The sequence below is a fragment of the Candoia aspera genome, chromosome 6 (assembly GCF_035149785.1).
Source record: "Candoia aspera isolate rCanAsp1 chromosome 6, rCanAsp1.hap2, whole genome shotgun sequence".
NCBI classification, from domain to species: domain Eukaryota; kingdom Metazoa; phylum Chordata; class Lepidosauria; order Squamata; family Boidae; genus Candoia; species Candoia aspera.
Genome location: NC_086158.1, coordinates 58,233,440 through 58,260,613, shown reverse-complemented (window position 1 = coordinate 58,260,613; position 27,174 = coordinate 58,233,440). Strand labels below are relative to the sequence as shown.

Here is a 27,174-nt window from a genome sequence, read left to right as displayed (position 1 = left end):
TAATTGTCTTCTAAGATAAGGTTTTCTAAGCCTTATGCAAAGGGAGCTGTTGACTCTTCAACATATGGAACAATTACAACAACAACAACAACAAAAGACCAACGTTTTCTCTGCCCCCAAATCCACATCAGCAAACAACTGTGGATTTAAAGCACTTTCTCTGAAATTCAGCACAGTCATTCTGAGAGCTGTCATACCAACGGGGCAAGGGAATGAAGACTTGGTGTCTTACCTTTCTGCACTAACTGGCACATAAACAGTAGCAAAACATCACATAGTTACCTTTTATTTCTTTCACAAAATAACATTCCATTCTTATTTTCTGTATAACAGAACAATAACAATTCATCTAAAGCATTTCCAAAACTTGACCAAAATATATGTTTTATACATGGAAATGACACACACAAACACACACTTTACAAAACTATATAAAGTTTCTGCTTTAAATACAAACCATCTGCTGATACATTAGAAAAGGCACAGAGATCAAGTTTACAAACTGTTATGTATACAACACTACATAAATATTTGATACTTACATGGTCCTACATTAGTTGGATTTTTATTTTCACAACGAAGGCCATAGTCCATGGGCTTATCTCAACACTGAGAGAACAGTGCCAGAGGAGTCAATAGATTGCAATATAGACCATTATGTATCAAGAACTGGAACATTACCTGCCTTCCATTTATCAAACTACCCAGTCTTCAAATCTCTTTAACCCTGTTTTGCATATTTTCTTCAAAAGCACAATATGTTGCATTCAAGGAAAGGTGTTAATCCATTTCCATCTGCTGATGTCTAATGGATAGTTAGAAGCAAAGGAGTCACTCTGTGAATAGACTTTGTATGAATTTCATTTTCTGCAAACACCTAAAAGTCTGACAGTGTTAAAAAGCAGGTGTGTCCTATAACTTTTTAATTTGCAAAAACAATACTGTAGAAAAATAAAATTTTAGCATAAAGTGTCTGCCAGATACTTTACTTATTCTAGTACAAGTCTACTAGGGAATATAACTGCCTGGTCTTCCTTTTGATAATCAGGTAGCGTTTTTACAAAGCAGATCTCATAAATGGGAGTTCAAATGCTGGCAGTTTTGCTTCTAGTTTAAATAGGCACATATTAGAACAGTTTTATCAAGGAGTATGCTCAGACTAATGGTGCAGCATGAGGCTTAATCTTAAAACTCCAGAAACAGACTGATCTGGTATAGCCATTCCATTCTGATCTTTGGATCTGATGCAAGATTTGGAGGAAAAAACAGAACTCTAGTCTAACATGGGAAAAACTGAATTAGTCATCAGTCTTGTTTCTTCATTAAATGGGATAACATTAGCAGAAAAACTAAAGCTTCATGAGATGAAGCATGGCAAACTTTATAGAAATTACTACAAAAGTTTTGGGGCTATGTTCCTTATTTTAAAATGTCCCAGTATTGGATGTTGTTTTGTGACAACATGTTCAAATTTGTAGCATCAGTAGCTTCCTTGGAGGGAATCATCCAAACTGAATTTTAAATAGATGGGGAATATAAATCAAAGAGGATCTTGTAAAGAATTTTCCTTGTATATGGAGAAGTTCATTGCTTGAGGATTGGCCAGGTCAGGTACTTGACATAGCTCAAAAACACAAACCTTTGCAGAAGCTGAGGACATAAAGCACATGATATAACTAAAGGTACTTCTTCAGTCTTCAAGAAGCTATAATTGGGCCCTGCAGTTCAGGATAATGGAAACAACAGTTCCTTTCATGTAAATGACAAAAAAGTTTGCTGCATTATCACTGTTTGCATTATGCTGAAGCTCCAGATAATAGATCAAGGCGTGGTCTCCATCCCAGGGAAATAAAAATCTGTTCTGAATTACCATATTTCAATTTGGGATCTAGGACTTGTCTGAATCTGATACACACTCTAGTTCAAGCTGACATAAGAAGAGTATAAGCAGTAATCATATAATTTTTTTTCTTTCTGTACAATTTTGGATGTATGTAATGAATGGCATGCAACCATAGTAACAGCTATTTGAAATTTGAATATTCAGATAATGTACTAGACATCAATGTTTATATGAGGATAAGATACCAAATTTGGACAAGTTTGATAAGATGAAAAATATTCAGCAATTTTCAATATATATTTTATCAGTACCAATGCAAAGTTAAGATGAACCAATTATTTATATCAAACTTCGCTTTCCCAAATGCCACATGGTTTGCAATGAAATTGATTCTCTATTAGCCATATATATAAAGTTTTGTTCACTCTACATCATTCTTAATTAGGGTAAGCGTAAATGAAAGTTTATAGTTTCAAGCAAAGCTAATTTGAAAAGTGCAAAGTATTATAATTTTTAAAAAATATACAGTCTCATCATTCATAACTGCTAGTTTCAGGCAGTCATTGCTTCAATGAATTAAATTAAAATGTAAGGGAAATGTTTGTGAACTAATATTTTAAAGGCATGGATCTAGACTGAGATGTATACATTTACAAAATGCATAAGGTTAAACACAAAATCCCCTAAAATCTTTTTTATAAGGCAGTGGGTAATCTTGATCAAGGGCAATAAATAACTATACCTTTGGTTTCATTTTGTTTTACAAGTTCACAATTAAAAATACAGTACAACTAAAACTTTCTGATGAAATGTTTCACAGGAAAAGTCTGCTGTATCACTGAACTACCAGTACCATTTTTTAAGCATTATTCATCACTCTCCGATTCTTCATCGTCACCACCTAACTGATGTGACTGGACGCTGTTCTGTGTATACATTTTGGTTTTAAAATGACAGTTATGATCCATAAGTATTGCCTATAAAAGAACAGAGCTATGATTATAATATTACCAAGTATTGTATTGCTCTGCATAACAACAGAAGACTTCAAGGCCAGTATCACTTAAGCATATACAACATAAGATTAATTTTCAAAAGTTAAACGTATCTGCTTGTTTTATACTAGCCTATTAGTGTTTAGCTTTTAATATAAAACGCTTCATGTAGCTACCCTGCTTACTAAATATGATAATACAAAACAGTTTAATCTAATTGCTTGTGAATTAATCTGAACTAAAGCTGGAACTGCAGGCATTAGTTATCTACAGCTAAAAAAAATGTATCGTAGAAATATACTATTTCAGCTATGTGGACATGCTGTTTCCTAAATGTGAGCCCAAGCAAATATGGGGGTCTTGGTCAGCTACTAAGGAGCAGCAGTTCAGAATGGAGAGGTCAGCTGTCCCTAGTGTGGAATTATCCAGATAACTGGCAGAATATCACTATTTGTCAATCATTCTGCTGTTTGGTCTACGTACATGCTAGATGATTAAAGAAAAGTAAATGACATAGCACCCCTTTTAATGTATTTAAAAGCAGTCATGCTGATTATTTTGTTGCAGAAAATGTAGACGTAGAAGACATGCTACAAAAGATGTTCTGTACTGAGTCCACAGAAGAACAAGAAATAGTTCTGTGCTTACCATTTTTTCTTCCTTGGCAGGTGGACTGCGCAGAAAGAAACACAAGGGGGCAAAGAGGATATCAATAATTCCTATAATTGTCATGAGCCATGGAAACCCAATTGACTTTGCAATAGCACCACCAACAGATGGACCTTTGGAAATACAAATTGTTTAACCAAAAGAAAGAAGAAAAAGCTGAGGACTATTAAATAAGGAAAAAGACCTGATCTAAAACATTGGGCTACTTCATGCCTAACACTAAATCAGAGATCAGACAAGTATGCCAGTCCAAACTGCCTGACTGCTCTCAACTGGCCCCTCCTACAAAAATGATAAGTCAGTTACCTATGTTTATGTTTAATTAGCATTACATACAAACCTGGATAACAGAGTTCATCTAACATGCTGCAAATTGAAGCCAGGTTTGCTTAGGAATGCCAAGGGATCCCAGTTGGCATACAAAGATGAACAAGCCATAGACTAAAACTTCCTTGTTTGTTTAGCCACTCCCAACAGAAGGAGGACCTAAACAGGAGTGATTGACAATGTGCACCAACACATTGTTCATAAGATGTTTTGTTATGCAGGAAGCCAGAATACTCTGAAAGCATAATCAGATCTTAAGCATGTGAGCAAACAAATTTCTGGCTGCTGCTTACTGAAATGCTTAGTATAATGTTCTTTCTTCATTACCATAGTTCTCATAATTTCAGGAACTGAAGAGTGAAAACAGGAAATCAGCTTGTTCTCACCCTAACCCATCCCTTTTGCCATTATCTGACTATTTTTATGTAGCTTTCTTTCAGAAAGTTTCAACAGCAGAAATGGAGACCCTAAGTCCCCAGGGTGCCCCTATTGACTTTCATGCAGGCCTTGGGACTCCTCCCAATTCCTAAAAATAGGTAGCATGGTTTCCTAGCATCTGGGGCAGGAAAGACAAGAAAGGCTTAGTGTAAGTCCCAGAATAAGCTTTAAATAGCTCTTCAGCATGAGATGAAACAGCCTTCAATGGCAACCCCCCACCCCAAAAACCCCTGGCCTTCTTAAACAGTATTTGAAGCTTTTTATATATATATTGGTAGCAGTTCAGTATATTTTTAAATACTAACCATAGATTTGTGGAAGTGCGGGGGGAGGGGTTAATACAAAATAGTACAAAGCTCTAAACCCTTCTACAAACAGTTTTTAATGTTAAGTGCATTTCATATAAACAGGTTAAGTCCTTACCTAAAGCAAAACCCATGCAAAATGCAACATCTGCGATTGCATAAACACTCCCATAGACTGAAACATGACGCAGATCAACAAGGTAACCCATAATAGGCATCAGTGAGGAATCCACCATCCCTGATTATAACACAGAAAAAGAGTATTTTAAGGACAATCTCCAATTTCTCTCCAAAGTATATACATACAAAATAAAATGGTTATAAATAATTTTTGAAGGAAGTATGTATATGTATAGGTGGGACATGGTGGCACTGCAGGTTAAACCGCTGAGCTGCTGAGCTTGCCGATTGGAAGGTTGGCGGTTCGAATCTGCGTGACGGGATGACCTCCCATTGCTAGTCCCAGCTCCTGCCAACCTAGCAGTTCGAAAACATGCCAATGTGAGTAGATTAATAGGTACCGCTTCAGCTGGCGTTCCATTTAGTCATGCTGGCCACACGACCACAGAAGTGTCTACAGACAAACACCGGCTCTTTGGCTTTGAAACGGAGATGAGCACTGCCCCCTAGAGTCGGGCACGACTGGACTTAATGTCAAGGGAAACCTTTACCTTTACTATGTATATGTATAGTGCCCAGCTTTATCAAATTTACTACAGAATTTTTAAACCAAAAGGTATTCTAGAAGTAGCAAAATCATATTCCTTTCAACACAATGCAGTCAAAATTTCAAATAGGCTATGCTTTGTTTACCAGAACTGGAACAATGATCTCAAAAGTATTTGTAGGATATTAAGAAGAAATTTTGCTTCAAATGTCAAATTTGCTTTATTCTAATAAGCATTGTTTGCTCCTCCAAATTGGGACTACCTTTCACAGAGAGGAACCGCCCAATCCTGCCTAGTCTATAAAAGTATCATACCAGTCTCATAAACCTTGTCCTGATAACAGGTGTAAAATCAGTGGGTTATGATAATCAGTATCAGATCTGAAATATCATTAGATAGCAAAAACCTTTAATAATTGACATCAGGAATCCACCATCTAGTTTATTATGCCATCTATATACCATCTATATTAATTATATATTGTTGAAGAATCAAAGTTCTTCAACAATATATATTTCCCAAAGTTTAGACTTCATATAATTAATTTTGTATCCTGCTATGATGCAAAATTCAAATGAAAAGTATATTATCTTCAACTGCGTGATTTTACTCAACATTTTAAATTAATGAATACTAATGTTTTCTACTAATGTTTGGTTTTATTTTACCATAAACTGTCCTCAAGTCTCCTTCTATATTCGCCTGGATAGCCAGACGGATACATCAAGCCAGTAGAAGAGATATTGAACTCTGTAGCTATTACACCTGAGTTGCTAGACCATTTTTCAAACCTTCTGCCATAATACAGGAATACAGCATTTCGAAAAGAACTGTCCTGCCACAGATAAAGTTGGTGCTAATATAACTAACACTCACCTTCATCTGCAAAAGCCTATGTATGAAAGGCAATGAAATCTTTCTGTGAAGGATTCATCAAAAATGTTTAGCGTTTTCTATATTTATTGCCAGAATGTTCACAAAATACGTTCTGCTACTTTGTACACTTTGTGCAAGAGGATGAAAGCTTTTACTAAATTTAAAACTGGTAATTATATGCTGGAGTCAGTTATCCAAGAGCTACTTTTGCTATAATTAAAGATAATTTATTAGAATATAATCAATCCAATGTTATTCACTAATGTCAAAATATCATTATACAAATTCTCTACCCTGTAAAGACTCTTTATATTCTACAGAATGACATATGTATATCTAATTATTGCACCATCTGTCACATCTGTTATGATACAATAAAACTATGTTTAATTTTCCTGCTGGCAGCCCAGTCTAACAACATTACATTGAAACAGAATAGGATTTCTTATATGTCTTAGGCACTGATAGTCACTGCTGACTGTATTTACTTCTTTTGTAGGTTCCAAATGATGTAAAATATTGCTTTTTGAAAGGAAACAGCATTATGTTTCACTAATGTAAACACTAATTAGCTCTATTTGCAGTATTTTTAAGGTTTTGTATACTTTCAGAAACCACAGCCAAGCCACAGGTTTCCATATATTACAATGGTTAATGCATATTGCTGCATACAATCTTCTTAGAACATTGGAATCTTAACTGTGCTGAGTACTTGTTAGTAATGAAAATGGGGTAGGTTCCTTATGTTAAAGCCATCATATTTCAAAAATATGCATGCATCTCTTGGGTTCAGAGTCCAGTCAGGAAGGAGATCCAAATTACTAGTTGGTACCACATGTTGCAACTTAATTAAAATATGAAATATAAAGTAGTGTATCTGGGATCGCAAAGCAAACCCATATATCAAGTTGAGCTGTTTTCTATGTTACCTCTTCTACCACTGTCCAACCTAAACATGAGATGCATCTCATCTATCTCCCCTTCTTTCACAGAACTGTGCATATAAATAGTCTAGATGTAGCTGTACACAGGAAGATAATGTCCCCTTTCAAATTCATTTAATGTAATTGTGATAGAAATCAGAAACTACAGTATATAACTTATATGACTCTACTGATATTTTATGTAAAAGTGAAGATTCTACGTAACACATTAAACAGAATGTAGCTTTGCATACTCTCTAAACCAAATTTCCAGCCATTTTTTTTCCTTACCAATGGCAAAGCCAACTCCAAAATTTGGTGCTATGAGTCCATATATATTTTTAGCAAGTGGTACCTGGAAGTAAAAGAAAATGAAATATCAAAGTGTTGATATTGGATGTGTTTTTCATCAGATGAGCAGACAACTTTCATCAGCTTGAGGGTTTTGCTAGATTTTGTGTGGCATATGAGGAGCCACATTAAATGAGGCATCAATTTTGCCCCTTAAAGTTTCCAAACCAAAAATTTTGGCACCACCCACTTGGGATGGAGGCCCCAAAAGGCCAGGCAGTGAGGCATATCTTCTAGAACCTTGCATTGAACTTGTTAAGGTTGTGCAGTGTATCATTTCTGTGTTTGGTATAAGATTCAAATAGTATAACATAATGTTTTAGTTTAAGGTCAGTGTACAGGTTTTAGTAACATCAGTTACACATACAAAGTCTTCAGCTATGAGAACTGAAGCAGGACTGTTTCATTGCACTGTGGTATGTTTTCATACTACAGTTTGTAATAGTGTGGGACTTGGTTCTGATGGTTTTTGCTTCATGTAAATTCTGCAGAACCTTTTAGAACTCATTTTCATAGACCTTTGTCCACTTGGAATACTAAATAATCTTTATTCTACATAAAGCTTAATTTTATATAAAGCTTAAAAACCTAGATTGTTCAAGGATTTACATCTGACTGTACATTTCTCCCAGATTTGCAATACAAGTACGTGATGCACACAAAAACACAGATATGCTCAAATGTGGTTCAGTAAACCTGAGACATGCCACATAGGTCAGATATGGAATTTATTCAATAGAACTGAAGTCCAACTGGTTCTGTTTTATATATGAAAAAGCAACAGCATTTTAAAAACTGGCAGCATTATACTAAAAGACAGGGAAATGCTAAGGCTCTGGAAAATGCAAACTAAAAATGTTAATGATTGCCAGATTTCTAAGTACTGCTGACACAGATTAAAAGAATAATATAATCAAGAGGGCATAGCTCATTTTTCATTAATTCTTTTTCTCCTGAATAAAAGCAAGAGAATGAAATGGCTGCAATTTGAGAAGTAAAAGGATTTTCCACTAGAAATGCTGTGAACACTAGTTTGCCCAGCATTCATCTTCTCTAAATAAAAAGTGTATGACAAAAAGATATTGTAATGGATATTAAGTGCCAACAGCAAGATTTATATTTTTCAAAGTTTATATGTTTAAAAGAGTTTACAACCAGGAATTTGCATTTTAAAAGCCTGCATCAGGAAAATGTACACAGCAAAAAATGAGTGCTAGAGGAACTACATTAGAAAAATATTGGATAATTTATTCAAGTGCATAATAGCTTTGTAAATTAGGGGAAAACATTACAGTTTGTTTTAAAAACCCATAAAAATAGTTCCAGACCAGAATTCCACCCTACTGGGATGGACAGTAGAGCAGACAGTATTGCTAATGATCTGCAGATGCCTAGTTGTAGTACCTTTTTATAGGTTAATATACAGATTGCACTAAGGCACAATGGTTTGGGTTTTTTTGTTTTGTTTTGTTTTGTTTACCACCATGTGAGATCCCATCCATTATGAGTTTTAAACCATAATTTTACAAGTTATAAAATGTGTGAACCAAGCTGCTAGTTTGTTCAAAATTTATAATTAAATCACAGTTGAAAGTAATGTGTGGAGCCTACGTTAAGATAAATTTAAATTTACAAGCTGCTCTCTCGATTTTAATGAGTATTTAGATCTGGCCAAACCCAGTATGTTGCTTCCTACTTCATTGTTACATACAACAAAAGAGCAGAAGAGAACAGAATTGGATTTTTTGCAGTAACAACTTTTACTCACGCACAAAATGCTTATTCCCACTATTATCATCCCAATTAGGGCACAAAGCCACCTATGAAAGGAGAAACATTATCTTTTAGACATCCAGAAACATAGACACCAAATATATTTTCCTCAAGCAATATTGTAGCTAACAGCACTATGTGACTTTAAAATAAAATTGCTTCAATTATATTATTATGAAAACCACAATATGCTTTCATTAAGAATTAAGAAACACCAAGCATTTAGAAAACATTGTCTAGGAATTCAGTGTTTAAATTTAGCCTACCTTCCCATTTTGTGTGCAAGGCCCCCAAAAAGATTTGTTCCTATCAGATAAGAGACACTGGCTGGAATGAAAGCAACGCCTGAAAAATATGAATGGGTGTCTTATCAACAATGCTTTCAGTGAAGCATAGGAAAAAGCAATACATTCAGACACAGCCATTTTTATTAGAACATATCTAATAAAGGTCCACAATCTGAACCAAAAAAAAAAAAACCCATCTCTAATATCCGGGTTATTTCAAGCCTTTTGTAATCTCAAACAAGATTATCAGATTTAAACTATAATTATATTTTTAAAAGTGTTTTCATAAATTCATGTTTCTGTGTAGATGAAGGAGTATATGTGTCTATAGAACAAAATGTCAATAAAGTTTATTAAAAGGTCAATTAAACTGAAAAGTAACAAATAATTTACTAATAACTGATTTTTCCTAGAATTAAATCACAAATTAATCTACAACATTTAGAAATCCAAGTTTATAAAATAAAAACAATTTATTTATGGAGAAAAAGGATATCAGTCCATTGTTGCTATATAATGCGACTGAATACCTGTTACTGGATAACAAGAGGAGAATGCTATTCTACTGATCACATTCTGCTTGTAGGATTCCCCATTCAAATATGGCTAACCAATGTGGATACAGACTTGATAGGCCTTTGATCTGAATCAGCAGGCTTTTCTTCATTAACCCTGTTGGATCAGGCCAAGGCTTATTGTATTAAATAGATACTTTTGGGAAAGATCTATCAAGCAGACAATATATCCTTCTCCTGCTCTTGTTCCTCTGTAACTGATATTTGGTAGTCCCCAATCTAGAGGTAACATTTGTGTTCAGAACAAATAGTTCTTGATAGATTTTTCTCCATGGACATATCCAACCTCCTTTTAAAGCCATACAAGTTAGTAGCTATCACTTTGCCTTCTGGTAACAAACTCCACATGTTAATTATGCATTCTATTAAAAAGAAACTTCTTATGCCTATTCTAAATCTCATTCCAGTCAGCTGATCCCCGGTTCTAATGTTTTGAGAGAGGGAGAAAAACTTATTTCTATTCACTTTCTACATGTTATGCATGATTTCATACATGTCATTTATATCTTCTCTCTGTTGCTTTTTTTCCCTAAACAAAAGACTACTAAAGGTTTTAGCCTTTTCTCATGGAGGTGTTCATGCACCTTGAGCAGTTTGGTTACTCTCTGTTTCACTTTTTTCTTCTATATTGTTCATTTCCAAAATGCTGATCAATACATGGTATTCCAGGTGCAAGCATAACATACATTTGTAAAAGTTTTTAATTTTTTTTATTCTTCATTTTAAAAAAATACAAATATAATCAAAATACCAAGATATACAACAATAACAAATTTAAACTAAACAATCTATACAAATAAAAATGATAAAAAAAACAAGAAAAGGAAAAGAAGAGGGGGAAGGAAATGAACACATTCTACCTTATATATTATAGTTAGTCACTAGTTTACAAATATACTGTTTGGTGCTATATTATAATCAGATAAAAAATATTATTGCAAAATGTCATAACATCTATGCCAAAGAAGAACACATTGTTTCATCCTTTGTTTAGGATGACAAATATTGCCTTTTCCAGGATGGATAAGTAACACATAAGTAACTTTTCCAAAAAGTTAACCCTTAATATCTGGAATATTATCATTTTTCCAATTTCTCAATATTATTCTTTTAGCCATCCCATCATGCATGCTGCAACCAGAATTCCTCACAGACAGTCAGATTTTAGAGCTTTGTTATATAATACAACACAATAACATCTTTAACATTTAAATATTTCCCATCGATCAATCTATCTATCTATCATAAAATGCTGTTCCAGAAAAGTGTCAAGAATTCACTGGACTATATCATATGGGTCAATGAACCCTCAAATGTTTCAAATGCTCAATTAAGATGTAGACTGTATGCAGCAGCTTTGAAAAAGGCAAATCCCTTTTATAATGATCCTTAGCATAGAATTGCCTTTTTCAAAGCTGCTGCACACAGAGTCAACATCTTAATTGAGCAATTAATTAAGGAGAGTCCTGTGACCTCATGATCTTTTTCTGACTGTTAGAGATCTTTGCACTTAAAATGAGCCAGATTTGCTCTTTGCATTCCTCAGATTCCTGAAGTTGGAAAGAGCATTCTTATATCTGAGGTATTGTCTACTGCCAGATCTGTCTTAAAGGCTAATTGTTCCAAGTGTCTGAATCTCTCTTTTTGGGAAAGCCAAACCGTGAATCTGTATAGATTTGGGCAAGAGATAGGTCGAAGGGGAGAGTGCTTTGGTTCTGTTTTTGAATTGGCCTTTTCATTGAGCTATTTGCTGTGATCCCTGAAAACTACAGTCAGCTCATACCCCATCTGTGTATATGTAGGTTTTGAGGTCCCAAGGCACATCATTTCACACCCTTAAATTGATCTGCATTTGCATCATTTACCCATTTAAATAGATCATTTTGAATTTTTTCATAATCACTCTTGATACTGTGAACAGTTTGGTTCATCCACTAATGTGGCCAGATTACTACCACTGATGAATAAATTTAAAGCTCCTGTTCCCAAACAGATCCTTAAGGGATTTCGTGTTTTTATTTTTTATTTGTATTATTAAATTTATACACTGCCCATCTCTGCATAAAAGTGACTCTGGGCAGCTTACAAATAAAGCTATAAAACCATTATAAAAATAGAAAAAGTACAAAAAATAGAAAATAAAAGAGGGAAACTAAAAGGCAGAGAGAGCGTCTTAAGCCACCAACCACCCCCAGGGCTGTTATTTATTTTATTTTATTTTAAAATTTTACTTTTTGTATTTTACTTCCCTCCACTTAGAAAACTGGCCATTTATTCTTTTTTGTTTGTTTTCTGTTTTGTAACTAGTCAGAAATCCATAAAATGGTAGATCCTCTTATCCCATGACTACTAGTTTATTAAAGAGCCTTTGATAAAGGACTTTGTCAGGAGTCGAACTGTACAATAGCGGCATATGTGTTGCAGAACCAATAGGAAACAGTAACTATAATGCTATTACATTTAGCATATATACAAGTAAGAAACTACCCCCTTCACTCTGTAGTAATAATATCCCACGTTTAGCTTCCATTTGAATTCTTTCCAACCTAATGGAATTTTAGAAGGCGATTATGTAAAGGGACTAAGGTCTCCATTTGCCTATATGTCAGCAGAATAACCTTTTGAACATTGAACAAAATAGAACCGCATTTCATATAAGTGAGAATCCAGCAAAAGAAAGGTTGAATATGAAAATAGGCTAGTTCAGGTAAGAGGGAAAAAATCCAAAGAAAATTCCTCCAGTGCTTTCCTACAGGAGCAGCAGCTTGGAATGTTGCTGACTGTTCCATGCCAAGCCATTTCAGTCACATGGCCCAGAGTGGAGCTATTATTCAGGAGTTGGGAAGAATTTGGTGGATATAATTTTGCCAGTTTAATTGAATTTGTATCTACTTCTAATAGAGCATTCCAATGCTCAGCAAACCTCTGTTGAGTAAAGCCATTATGCCAGCATAGCTTACATTACAGTATGTGGCATCCCTACCATTCTCTTTATACGGAGTGTGTACAGTACATCATGGACAATCTGCCACAGTTAAGCTCTTGCCCCAGGGAAGCGTGTTGCATTGCCTTGGGGTGGGGAATGTCTTCATTCCAGTGGATCGTAAACAGCAGCTCTGTCACCAAAATGAAGCAGCATGATCACTCCCCTCTCCCAGTCATGGCATTATAAAAGGCACTGCTTTACTCCACAAATATCCATAGATACTGGCTTTCACTCTGATGAAACAAGGCACCTCTTTGAAAAACTGCACAGCCCCGTGCTTTCAAATGCGTAAGGTACTAGAAGTCTGATAATCATTCCATTAGCTAAATACAGATTTCAAAAATAATAAGTGAGCATCTATGACTAACAGTTCTGAGAAGGCAATAGCACTAACTTAGGATCAAAAATTAAATAGCTAAGTATTTTGTTGCACTTTACCCAGTTGCCATTTGCTTGAACACATTGTCTCCATCATCCAAATGGGTAAAGCTGGTTCCAGCATAGCAATTGCCATATTTGCAAAACATATTGATCCTTGAAAAGAGATGAAAAATAGATTTCTGGAATTATTTCACTTAAATTCTAATCAATAGCTGAAAAGAGCAACACTGACATGAAAAAATGCAGTATGAAGAAATGCTTGTCAAATGTACAACACTGATTATATTTAAATTGCTAGGATGGGAACAAACATTTAATCCTGTAATTTCATAAAAGTTCCAGTTCTCCAAAAATGAAACAATAAATAGTACACTATTTCCAAGACATGGAATACAATGTGTAATGACTTTTAGAAAATGTTTTAAATCTAGCAGAGGCAATGCATAGCTTTTAATATAAATAAGTTCGATTCAGTGATATCTGACATGCACATTTAGTTTTAATAAAATGTCTATTTCTATGTAGTACTTTTGATTTTCAGGTGGAAATTTTATTTGATACAGCAGTTGAGAATGAGCACAAGAAGGAAACCAAGAAATCCAAGTCTTATTGATTACTTATCACAAAATAGAACAGTTGCCATATTCCCTACCAGTAGATTCTTATATACCCAATGCCCTGATATTTGTGGAGGGAATTTCTCTCAGAGTATATTATGGAGTAATATAGTTTTTACACGAAGAACTTCAGATTCTGTAACTTGTCTTATACCACTCATGGCCTGAATGACTTTTAAAACAGTCTATACAGGTTTGATAACAATCAAAACTTAATTGCAGACTCAGCCTGTAATAACTTTTAAACCTTTACACTTCATCTAGTATTTCTTAGCTATATAGAAATTGTTTTGCCCAGGAAAAGGCTCTCCTATCACACAGTTCAGCGCCAAAATGACCACTGCTGTCATTCTTCGTTCAGATATGCCATGCTGTATTAGGCTGTCTATTTAGGATATCTAAAAGCTGGATGTGCTGTCACTCACATGCCTAAGGGCAAGGAGCAAGACCCCAGTTCTTTTCTGGCAAAGAAGAAGATGTTGCATCTAAAATATCAGAACTTAAAAAAAAAAAAAAAACCTTTGCTTTTTCAAGGTCTGTTACCTTCTTGTAGAAAAGCAGTACAATCTCCTGTGAGACTGCAAAACTCTCATAAGATTTTTTAATATTGTAAGGCTTCAGCCATTTTTATTTTTAAGAATTTATTTAAAACAGTGGTAATTTTAATTTTAAATGATGGGGTTAACAAGTTCTAGAGCACCCCCAGGCACCGTGTTATACCACAAAGTACAGATGGCTAATGAACATTCCCACCTTTAAAAGTCCTCTTTTTTCTCCTTTTAAAGTGCTTTTATTCCAAACATTAGCTAATATTTGCTTTTATAACTGATAGAGATCAATATAAATAATTTTAATATAAATATGCAGGAAGCTAATGCTATATCATTTACTCCATCATAAGAGCATTAGACAAGAACCAATTCTAAATAAAAATATTTGACATTAACATAACTACACAGATCCGAAGCTCTGCAAATCTAATCTAAAATGCTATTCATTCAATACTATATATTCACATATATTAAGCACATTTTTGTGGGGAAAAAATGAAGCATCATCTATGATACCATATTCTCCCTAAATTAATTTAATGTCTGGCAAAGATCTGTGTATGTGTGTGTGTGCGTGTATCATACATATTCAGTAATGGAGAATGACTACGAGCAATATGATAAATAGCTAATATAGTTAGGATTAAACTTTAAACTTTCTAGTTCATTCTGGTAATAAATTTCACCCCTGAGTTCGTATCGAAAGAATTTTCATTTTCATGTCAAGTATTTACATTTCATAATATTTTGTTATCTCTGAATATGCCCTCATGCATCTATCTGTGACATCCAGTTCTCTCACAGTGTGCTGTTTCTTCCTATAAAGATAAGGCTATTCAAGAGAAAACAACATTATGGCCCAGTCTGAATTTGACTAAAATTGACAATTAAACTTTATGATTGATGTTCGAACTTGAATCAGCTTGAGAAAACAGCTGGTTTTATTCTAACCCCAAACACCTCACTTCTTCCCACAGAACAGGAGAAAGAGAATTTAGTTTCCACTAGAAAAAATATGGTTTAAGTGGAGCCTAGTTTGCTAAACCAGGAAAACAATCCACAAGTTGAGGTTGCTTGATTTAGCACTTGACTTTAGTCTCTTTTAATCAACATGCTTCACACATAACCAAACTAGAAAGCTATGCAATAAAAGGGAACAAAACACTGGGAAGAGAGAATTGGGGCAGTGCCACTTTGCCCTCATGCATCTATGATTTATAACTTGGCATTCTGTGCGAAACAGCCATATGATTCTGACACCTAATTATTTAATGGTTCATTTAAAATAACTCTAAGAGCAATTGTTACCATGCAATGTAATTTTCCTTCCCAGGGTATTAGCACCCTAAGGTGCAGGATAGAATCAATTAATTGGTCCTGGACAAATAAGGTTGGACTGCTCCTTCAAGTTAATGATCAGCAAACCGAAACTCACATTCTTTGGCTGTGTAGATGAAACTAGTACTGTATGTGGCATAGTTGAAGGAAGCAGAAGGGAAGACAATAGAAAATACAGACAGGATCAAAGGAAATCAGTGGAAAGCTCTTGGAAAAGCTATGAATTATTACTGGGGATAGTTTAAGATAGTAGGGTTCAGCTCATACATTCACCAGTGGTCTAACCCAGCCCAGTGGCACCTAACTAATATAATTCTGCACAAAACGTATGCTAAAAGAAAGTATAATTTTAAGTTTAATCCAAAATGAAACTAAGGAAACTTCAGGTTACAATTAAAATTAATGAACATTTAAAAAAAACAAAAAAAACCCTTGCTCCTTTAATTTCAATGATATTTAAGTATGTCTAATAATCTCTCCCACTTTTTGACGTTCCCAATTTTGGAATTTTTCAGCCTATCTTTTCTAACACCAAAGAGCTACTTGTCAAGAGGCCAGCTGCATGTAAATCAACACTCAGAAGCATTAACTCAACAACTTTTCAGTGGTATTTGACAAACACAAACAGTGATATACAATTTCAATTTAGTATACTGTACTTTGAAAAAACATAATTGTGCATTATATCAGGTTGTAGTTGTGACACCTCTTCCATTTATTTAGTGAGTGATGCAATGATTTTGAATGTCCTACTGCTCAGGTAGCGTAGCAGTTCACCTCCAAATTCTGTGCAACAAGGTAACATAGTTATTCTCACTCACTCCAGTTAAAATGTACACATATATTGTACAACTGCAAAAAATCTCCAGGAAAAGGTTAAGGGCAGAAAATTGGGACAAGGGACCAATCATGAGGAAATCCCTGAAGAAAATTGCACAACAGCAAAAACAATGTGAAAAAGAAAAGTGTAGTCCAGAAAGGATAATTGTGAAGAAATAATGGGTCCTGGAGACATAGAATTGAAGAGACCCAAAGATAGTCTAGATCTGGGGCAAAGGAGAACTTAAAGATTGGAAATGCAAAAAGAATATATCCAGTACTTGCAGCTGTACTCTGGAGAGAAAAATCAAAAGCCAGGGAAGTTAAGGAATTATATCATCATTCAACTTCTCATTAAGGAATTCCTAAGGAATATCTGAGAAAAAATATTGCTATAATGAATCTGACAACCATACTGTATACAGGAGTTCATGAATGGTTCTGTAAAGCTTCTGTTGCATAAATTTTACTACGTACAGATGTGGGATTTTGTTTGGATTCCTAATTAGCATGAATAATTATCTTACCACTCACCAAATGTCCTGAACCCAAACCCAGCTGACTTTACCAAAGTTAATTTTACTTTTATAAGCAAAGAAAAGGCTGGAAGAAGCGCTAACCTTCAAGTAGACCTCTGAAATACTTGGAAAATAAAATGGTGGCTTTCGGGAGGAGAAGGAGGAGAAAAGAAGCAGCTGAAGGTAATAGTAGAGACTATCTGGTTTTGAATGCTGAATTTTTTTTTATTTCACTTTTCAAATAATCTGTCAAATCCAGAAAACAGTCACATATTTTTAAAAATGTAGCTATGTAAAATCCAAAAATACCTGCAGCAATAAGAATGTATGGGTCTCTCAAGAGGGTCAGTAATGATGCTCCTTTTTGGCTCTGTTAAAAGAGTTTTTTTTTAAAAAAATCAGTTTTATAAAAAGGGTGATATAAGCATTCTTTAAAAATGTTTGCTGAAGTACTTACTTCTGGCTGTATCCTAGATGGCTGCAAAACTAGCAGTTGTATTGCTACGAACAAAATGAAACAAAAAATGGGCTTCTAACTCTTCAGTGTAAACTATATAAACTATAAAACTATATATGAAACCATGAATGTTACTTCTACTTACCTCCATCAAAAAGAGCCAATGCTGCTAACACCAGGAACGGGGCTGCCTTCCCAACAAATTCATACATCACACTTCCAAAAGGTGGACCCACTATGAAAAAATTCACCAGTTTCAAAGTCACTTTTCTTAGTAAATGTTTTGGATTCTAGTAAGTTAAATGGCCAAACACCAGTAATGATTAATGGCAATTCTATATGTAGATAAATACTACATCTGGCATTTAGATTAAAACCTCATTTTCCTCTGAAGGGAAAGTTGCAATCTAAAACAAGGTAAGGAAAGCATGCACAGCCATGGCATCTGGAATTCTTTCCAACAGCTTAAAAATAGCTGTGCTCTGGGTCATGTGATGATAGAATGGGGGGGGGGGCTTCAATGGAATAGCTGCATTCTGAGCCCCTGCCCAGCTGCCCCTCATATATGGATTCACAGGGGGGATTTTCTTGATTTTTTTTTCAGAGCCACCAGCCCATGGTCCATTTTCAAACTTGATTTTTCTTCTACCAGCTTCTCCCCAACACCCAATTTGTTCCGTTCCATCCTGTTTTCAGATAATTATCCTGCTGCCAGACAGGTCCTAATCCATAATTTCTTTGCAACATTCAACTGATTGGAAGGAATCAAAAGAGAACTATCATTGTACTGAATCAATTGGGACATACAGTAACTGTTCACAAAAATGCTTGCCATAAATGAATGTGTGGTTGCCCATACTTAGAGAGCCTTCATACATTTCTCAATTATATATAAAATAAAGCAGTATGTGTTAAACATTCAAGTACGTCTAGGCAACCATTGCCCTTGCTACTTGTTAAGTACCTATAACTGCTAAATGGAAGGCAGGAACAATTACATGTTCAGTATATTGGCCACTGAGAGCCAGTTTGCTGTAATAGTTAAGGCACCAGGCTTAACTATTACACCAACTATTACAGACTGTTAGTTCTAGTTCTACCTTAGGTATGAAAGCCAGCTGGGTGACTTTGGGCCAGTCATTCCCTCTCTGCCTGAGGAAGAACACAATGGCAAACCACTTCTGAAAACGTTGCCAGGGTCTTGTCCTGGCAGTTGCCAGGAGTCAAAACTTACTTGATAGTACTCTATATGGGTCTCTCTTTCTCTCTGTGTGTGTATATGCACAACTAAACTCTTCGACAGCTGCAAGCCAACAAATAATTCTGAGTCAAATAATTCAATTAACAACCTATTCCTGTGTAGTTTTACTCAGACACAAGTATTTATGTGTTCAGTGGCACTGACTGTAATGTGTGAACAAAATCATAGCCTAAGGCAGTAATTATATATGCATTTATTTGGGAGTAAGAAGGACTAGTTATAAAATAGCACTGTTGAATGAAAAAGTGGCATATGAAGTTTTCTAAAACTGCATATTCTGTTCCAGGGAACACATTCATACTGACCTAATACCCCCATAGCCAAGCCTCCCAAGGCAATTCCCATTGCATTGCCTCTTTCTTCATCATCAGTATATACACTTGCTAGCATCCCCATCCCTGCATAAAAAGAAAAGCAAAATAAAAATCACTAAAGTTGTCTTCAACAGACAGGAAATTACACTGAGATATGAACAATCACCTGTGAAACGTTTATCTTCACGCATCCAATAAACTGAACTTTGGAAAATCTCTTAAGATCAGGGGAGGGGACAGTGAGAATTTCTCCAGCTGTGTCTCTTTGGCTGGAAAGCAGCCTCTTTGACACAATGGGGGCTTTAATACAAAGGAGAGAGATGCCTTTTTATTAATTTGCCCTTCCCTATGCAACCCCTGTACCCTTCCCTATGCAATAAGGAAAGTGGTATGGAGAAATGCAGAACGGATATAACCCGGAACTCTTAAGAATGTAAAGAATTCTAGGAATCTAGAATGACTGCTACAAACTACACGTTCTAAATGACATGGCATATATTAAATCCACCCAACGCGAAAAATTATTTTGAAGTTTTTAAAAGCAGAAGAAAATATCATAATCATTCTTAAGAAATGCAAAGTTGTTCATAATTAGAGGTCTCATCTAATTATATAAAAATATTAAAAATAAAATGGTTTGCAACTTGATCAAATCCTTAGTAAAGAAAAGAATAAACTGCTATAGCCCTTATGGCAATGTACATGTTAGAAACCTACCAGCTACAGAAGAACAAGATGAACCCACGCCTTGGAGAGCTCTTGCAATCACAAGTAATTTATAGCTTTCTGAAAAGGCAAACACTTGGAAAAAAGCAGGAGGAAATATTAAAAAAACAAAGGATTAACTCTATCTAAATTTAAATGTTAACGCTTTTTATACTACTGTATTATTAACATTCATTTATTCTGAGTTCTCTGTGACTATCATGGAACTTTCAATGCTAACTGCATTATTTTCTCTTATTACATTTAGAATTGTTGTGGAAATGTTTTCCTCTTGTTTAGCCTCTTGGTGACACAACATAAAAGAAAGAAGTGTTACGAAGCTTCTTATCAAAGCAGTATCTGTTCCCAAACAGATTGGGAAGCTTCCCCCAGCCAAGGTACACTTTAACTGATCTAGCAGAAGTTCTTTGCTGAAAATAGGCAATCAATTTCCAAACCTCTGTGGGGAATATGCATTGCTATATAATAAATAGAATGATACAATCGAAGGAACCACTCTAATGAATGAGAGGCATTCAAAGGCATTCCTCTTTCCATTGGGCTGTGGTTGCTCTTCATCTGGCAAGTAAGAAAAGGCAAGATTAAAATGCCTTATTTTTCCATCCAATCTGTCCCTTCTGGTCCAACAGACTGTATAAGAAGAGAAAACTTTTAAGCTCAAAGCATGGCCTAAGCAACAGCAGCAAAAGGAATGACTATGTGAATACATTATTATGGCACAGTTAGAACCAATGGAAAGAGCCTTGTGTGGCACAGAATGTTAGGCAGCAGCACTGCGACCGAAACATTCCCCACGACCCGAGTTCGATCCCAGTGGAAGCTGGATTCTTGGGTAGCCGGCTCAGGTCGACTCAGCCTCCCATCCTTCCGAGGTCGGTAAAAGGAGTACCCAGCTTGCTGGGGAAGGTGACGACTGGGGAAGGCAATGGCAAACCACCCCGCTCTATAGTCTGCCAAGAAAACGTCACAAAAGCAGTATCCCCCCAAAGGGTCAGACATGACTCGGTGCTTGCACAGGGGACCTTTCACCTTTCACACAGAATTGATGGAACAAAGTTTAGTCTTCAGTAATGTTCTGACCAGTGATTCAGCTTCTCTAGTGAAAGCTTCATATACTCTTAGAACTAAAGGATATCCAGATCTGACAATGTAAAACAATGTTTTGTTCCTATTTCTCCTTCTCTTCCATAATATTTGGGGACATAGGACAGAAAAAAACAACACTTACTAATTGTTGAAACAAACATGATGCAGAAGCCGGCAAACATGGGGATCTGATAGCCTATCCTAGAAAACAAAATCAATACCACATTTTTTAATATATGTTTTTCTATATATACAAGAGCTGTTTCTTTCTTTTTTCTTTTTTAGGAAGCTAAAATGATATTTTATAACAGGGCTAGGCAACGTTTTTGAGAGCCAGAGAAGAATTTTGAGGGGACAAACATCTGTGTGGACATGTTGCTCATGCAGAATGAGTGGAACCACAAAAGAATTTCAGATTTTTGCCAGACTGTGAGTTTTGTTCTATTTCAGTAAGGGCTCTGCTGCTTACCTTCAATTAACTGTCTGTAATAGACAACAAATGTATAATTAAATTCAAGAAATTGCTTCAGTAAGAACACACAGCATATGGCAGTGCAAAACTTTAATATTGAAACAAGGCTACTGTAGCCAATGGGGGATGGGGGGAGGGTACCTCAAAACTAGCAAGATGGTGGACAGAGCATTGTGATGCAAACCTGCTACTTCTGCATGTGCCCAAATGATATCAGAAATCTCTTTACAGATCTCTACAGATTAGAGATAATTTGTTTCAAAACTCACAATTAATTTTATTAACTTAGCATATAGAACCGCACATCAATAATGTATTAGTACCATTAGAGAAATACAGAAATAGATTTTAATATTCAAAATGCAATGTAAATATTGTCCTGCCTTCCTGCTCTTTCATCTAAAACAATGATTTCATTTATTTTATATTAAATGTCAGTAAGTCATAGGACTTACTAGAACTTATTCTATTACTGCACTTTTGATTTCCTAATATTTTACACTTTTCATTTAAAAATTTCTCCTGTAAAATTGCTGCTATTGCTTTTGATATTACTTTACTGTTTATGTGGTTTTGTTTTGTTTCTTGTAGACAGTATGGTGGGACATCATATATGAATATAATGAATATATATATATATAATAAAAATCATAATCATAATGGATTTTTTATAAACTACTGATTTACATTTCATAACATAGATCATCATATGCTGCAGTGTTGTATGGGTAAACACAAATCAGGTATTTGTTTGCTATTTATTTGTTTGCTGGGGTTTCTATGCCTCTCCAATCCAGAGGGATTCTGAATGGCTTCTGCTCCATTCTTTTAGTAAGATTAAAATAACAAAGCAATATCAGAACAAGACAACTAACAGTAACAAAGAAAATTACAAAGAAAACAATGGTCACCGAGGAAAAATAAACATCCAGACACAACCCAGAATGTTCCAAGGTTGGTAAAATGAGTACCCAGCTTACTGGGGAAGGTGATGACTGGGGAAGGCAATCGCAAACCACCCCGCTCTATAGTCTGCCACGAAAACGTCACGAAAGCGGCTTCCCCGCTAAGGGTCAGACATGACTTGGTGCTTGCACAGGGGACCTTTCACCTTCACAAGCGAAGGACCCAAGGTGAGCATACCTGACTTGATCTGAATGGACCGGTAGAAGCCACTGGGACAGGGCAGTACTGTAGATAATCAAGTCCCGAACCATGCAGGCTTTAAAGATAACAATAAGTGCCAATTCAAGAATTGCAGCTGAACACAAAATGGCAGCCAATGCAGCTCTCAAAGTAGGAGTGTTACATGGGAGAAACTTAGCACTTCTGTCATTACTTACATTCTGTAGAACGAATTGCAATAATCCAAATGAAAGATGACTAACACGTGAGTGATTGTAGGACTTTCCAGTCCAAGGATTTTCGTAACTTCTGCACCAGATATAACTGTGCAAAAGTCTTCTTGACCACAGGAGCCATGAGTCCAAAAGAACTCTCTGGTTATGAATCAGTTCTGCCCAAGGAAGTGTAAGCCTATCCAGAACTAAAGATAAAATATCCCTGGAGTCAGAAGGTTTATGTATCCACAGTCACTCTGTCTTGCTATTTTTAAATCTGTCCCTCCAGGCACAGGAACAGGGAGTCTACTGCATCTTCTGCTTGGCCTGAGCTCAAGCGGCATACCTGACCCCATTTCAGCCAATGATCTCCCCCAGCCCTCTGGCACCACACAGGGGGATACCCCAGAACAAGACTTTTCCGCACAACTTCTACTGACTGGAACCTCTCCTCAGGGAGGAGGAGAAGCATGTAAAGCAGTCCTTTCCCCAACCCTCAGAGGCAGTCCTGTAGGATACCATGATCAATGGAATCAAAAGCTGCTGAGAGATAGAATGAGCCTAGGAATGTTGTACACCCTCTCAGGTCATCCACAATAGTAATCATCAATGTAATTTCAGTCCCATGTCCAAGCCTGAAACCAGACTGAAATTGATCCAGATAATCCATTTCCTCCAGGACCCTCCTTAACTGCAGGTTCATCATCAACCTTCCCTAATGCCCTTATTGAATTTGTATTCTGCCACATCAGAAGAGACTTTCTTGAAAGATATTCCAGTTGAACAAAATAGGGACATCACAATACTAGAGTTGCAATTATTGGCTGTTTTGTTGCTGCTTTTTCAATCATTCTTTAACAGGAACATAGTATCTATCAATATGACTATAATCGCTTTTTTCCCCCTACAACTTTTTCATATGTGCTTTTAAGTTTGTTGCTGGAAAAGTATGGAATTATGATATATTAAAACCATGGTGCCACTCTAGTGCTTCTACCCCCAGCCTAGAAGAACAATATGGGCCTGCCTGAATTGTTATCTTTTCAGATGAAAACAGTTGCAATGTCAACCATATTATTTGATCAACAAACTGAGGTATAAAAGACAATACTTTTTGTCTAAGATGGGAACTCATCCTGCAGTCATTTCTGCTCCTGGTTTCATGTTTCATCAGCACTTACTTGTAGGTATTTATTAAAATAAGCTACCTTAGAAGGATTTTCCTTGAAAGGCAACATATAAATAAATATATTTGCAATAAAAAATAAACTTGAAAGATTGGCTGGAAGGAAATGCACAACTTTTACTCACCACTTCCATATTAATACTGCAGAGTTTTGCAACAGTTTTACTAACATAAACTACCATACCATATTTCATTTCTAGTTTTCATTATCTGGTATTTGCACTAGCTCAAAAAAAGTTCACTCTTTCTACAAAAACACCTATATATGGGTATCACTCAAAAAGCAGAGAAAGAACAAGGTTGAACATTATTTATTCAACAAAGTTGGAAATTGTTTAAAATATAATAACAGGTGGTAAATAGAAGGCTGAATTATTTAGAGAATATATAGTGCAGGTTAATTAGCAATTTTTAAATAATATGTATAAGTGAAAGCAATCAATAAATGAAATAAGAAATAAGAACATATACATAATAAAACAAAAATATCTCTAAAAAAGAAATACACAGCAGAATAAAACAGCATGAAATGTATTTTATTATGTAAGAAAAAAAGAAGGCATACCTGTTTGTCATCGGCCCTATAAAAGGGTTAGTAAGGAATTGCATAGTTGCTTTGGAAGCGAAAAGCAAACCAACTTCTACATTTTCATTTAGCAATTCTTTGTCTTCCTTTGGGCAGTCTGAGGATGATGGAGTTGTCTTAGTCATATTTACCACCATTTGCTCTGTCTGAGCATGATAATCATCTTCTGGCCTTGTTCCTTCAGAATTATTTCCAGTAACTATAGTTGAATTGTCATAATATGAAAAGATGCTTTGCAATCTGTTCAGATTTACAGAAGTTGTCTCTGGTCTAATGGTTTGGACTTCCGTTGCATTTTTGGGGTGTCTAATGCTATATAAATAACTGGGTATTATTGGCACTGAAAAAGCAAAGAGAACAATGGTCATATAAGGGGATATACATGCCGTAATTAAAATATCAAAAATAAATGCAAGGCTGTACCTTTCCTGGAATAAAATACATGAATGACAAATTTGCTACTTTTTAGAACTATTTGTCAGGAAGTATGGAGGAATAATTATGTTCAGTTTTATCAAAATAGTTTTATTTCAACAGAGGGGTTAGGAAAAGCAGTTTAAATCTGGTCAAAGTTTGTACTGTCTGATACATGTTTCTAGGCTTTTCATTTTTCCTTCATATTTAATCTTATATTATATTATGAGTGCATTGTTTATAATTTCAACTGTTAATTTAACTTATATTATTTTAATATTTGCATACTTCTTGAAAATGCATTTCATATTTATATTGTTATATGGCACTACTATTAGTTTAATAAAGCACAAAAAAAAACCCAGCTGTATCATAATTTAAGAATGCAAAAACAGCTAGAAATTTGATGTCAAAAATCATGTTTAAACTGATTTTTGCATACTCCAGGCACATTAATATAACTATAATTTGAATGACAAAAGAAATACTTCTAATCCTTTAAAAGCTAAGGATTAAAATCATATGCACGTTATGCCCTTATTCATTTATAAACTGTCCTTTATCCATAGCAGTTGCTTCCAGTGCAGGATATAAAAGTCAAATAAAAATCCTAATTATAATAAAACACAATAAACATCAAACATAAACACAGAAAGGCTAAAATGACAAATCAGCCTCTATAAAGTTCATCTAGAAACAAAATACTAGGCATATAAAAATAAGAATAACCTGGTATGTAAATGAATGCAATATTGGTACCAATTAGTTGTCTAGGAAACACCACAGAAAAGGGTTGAGTTCACCCCTCCATAACAGAGTTCAAGGAACGACTGTCATATCTTTTATACTTTTAGTTATTTGAGTAAAAGAAGCTTTTTTTGTATGCAAAATTGCTATACAAAATATAAATAAGAAGTAACAATGGTGTTTTTGGTCTTAATTTCTTTTAATGCCAACACAGTGTAATAAATATATACAGCTAGTTGCATTTGACATTTATTACAGAATTTTGAAAGTAAAATTATTCTTATATTCATTCTACAAAATAGTCTATGTGATCTCTGAAGGGAAGGAATCAAGGATATAACTTTAGGGTTGGATTTAGACTGTTAATCCTCATTAACATGAACAGATTTTAGATTAACTAATATTCCACACTGAAGTTAAAGCGCACTGCTGGTTTTACTAATAACTCAGTAATAAGCTTCTTATTTTCTGAGAAGAATATCCCAGATTCAAAGACATGGAAGTCCAAGTAAGTCTGGAAAAGACTCAGATCTAAAATTCCAAATAGTTGCTGCAATTAATAGAGACAATATTAAGGTAGATAATCTCTCCTTCATACATTCTTTATAAAAGTACATAACAGTGTGGTCTTTTCCAGACAAGGAAATTACATATAGTTTAATAACTTGCATACAGTTTAATGTTTCTGTGCAAACCTTGTTCAACTTCATGTCAACATACTTGAGATGAGATAGTGATTATTTTAGGAATCAAAAAAACAGAAATAAAATGAGTAAATGTGGAAATGTGTATATGATTTAAGTTCCTAACAGCATCCTAATTATACAAATGTGTGAGAAAGGAAATGAGGACTTTTAAAATAAAAGGAGGTAGGAACCTATCTGGCAAGGGATATTAATGACAAAATTATCAATCATGTACATGAATTATGTTTTGCAAATGTCCGGATCTAAGTACTGTGTAAACAATCCTATTTATTCAGGAAACCTTGAAGTTGAGATAAGTGAATGGCCTTCAGCAAGTACATAACTGAAAAACTAGTGATATGGAAATAATTTACAAAGGGATATTTCCATACTTGAAAACAAAAAGATAATTTTGACATGAATGTAACATCAAACACATAAAAATACTAACATGTCAGAGCATCACCAATATTCTCTGGATACTGCTGCTGTTTCAGGAATCCTAGTGGATAGGGGAGCCATAATGGCTATTATTTATATAGCTGTTCAAATAACCATGCTTGCTGGTGGGAAAAGCTGTGCAGAAAAAGGCATATTCTACCAGGAAAAGCAAGTGTAAGTGGAACAGACAGGAACACTTGCTAAGAAAAATAAGGAAG

At 35.1% G+C, this 27,174-nt stretch overlaps 1 protein-coding gene across 2 annotated transcripts in view; it reads right to left on the bottom strand.

Moving 5' to 3' along the window:
- Positions 1–270: 270 nt before the first annotated feature.
- SLC18A2 (solute carrier family 18 member A2) overlaps positions 271–27,174 on the bottom strand; it is a 28,868-nt gene continuing 1,964 nt past the window's right edge. Inside the window, exons 2-15 of one of the 2 annotated variants that reach the window (XM_063307217.1) lie at positions 24,648–25,008; positions 21,227–21,285; positions 19,990–20,073; positions 19,264–19,356; positions 17,843–17,932; positions 17,698–17,741; positions 17,550–17,610; positions 13,455–13,550; positions 9,435–9,513; positions 9,164–9,215; positions 7,336–7,399; positions 4,696–4,815; positions 3,487–3,620; positions 271–2,820 (exon numbers count right to left, since the gene is read on the bottom strand). In XM_063307217.1, the coding sequence (XP_063163287.1) occupies positions 2,710–2,820; positions 3,487–3,620; positions 4,696–4,815; positions 7,336–7,399; positions 9,164–9,215; positions 9,435–9,513; positions 13,455–13,550; positions 17,550–17,610; positions 17,698–17,741; positions 17,843–17,932; positions 19,264–19,356; positions 19,990–20,073; positions 21,227–21,285; positions 24,648–25,008 (1,448 nt within the window). In that variant the 3' untranslated portion in view covers positions 271–2,709. Of the gene's footprint in view, positions 2,821–3,165; positions 3,621–4,695; positions 4,816–7,335; positions 7,400–9,163; positions 9,216–9,434; positions 9,514–13,454; positions 13,551–17,549; positions 17,611–17,697; positions 17,742–17,842; positions 17,933–19,263; positions 19,357–19,989; positions 20,074–21,226; positions 21,286–24,647; positions 25,009–27,174 lie in introns of those variants that run through there. The other variant, XM_063307216.1, reaches the window with a different exon arrangement.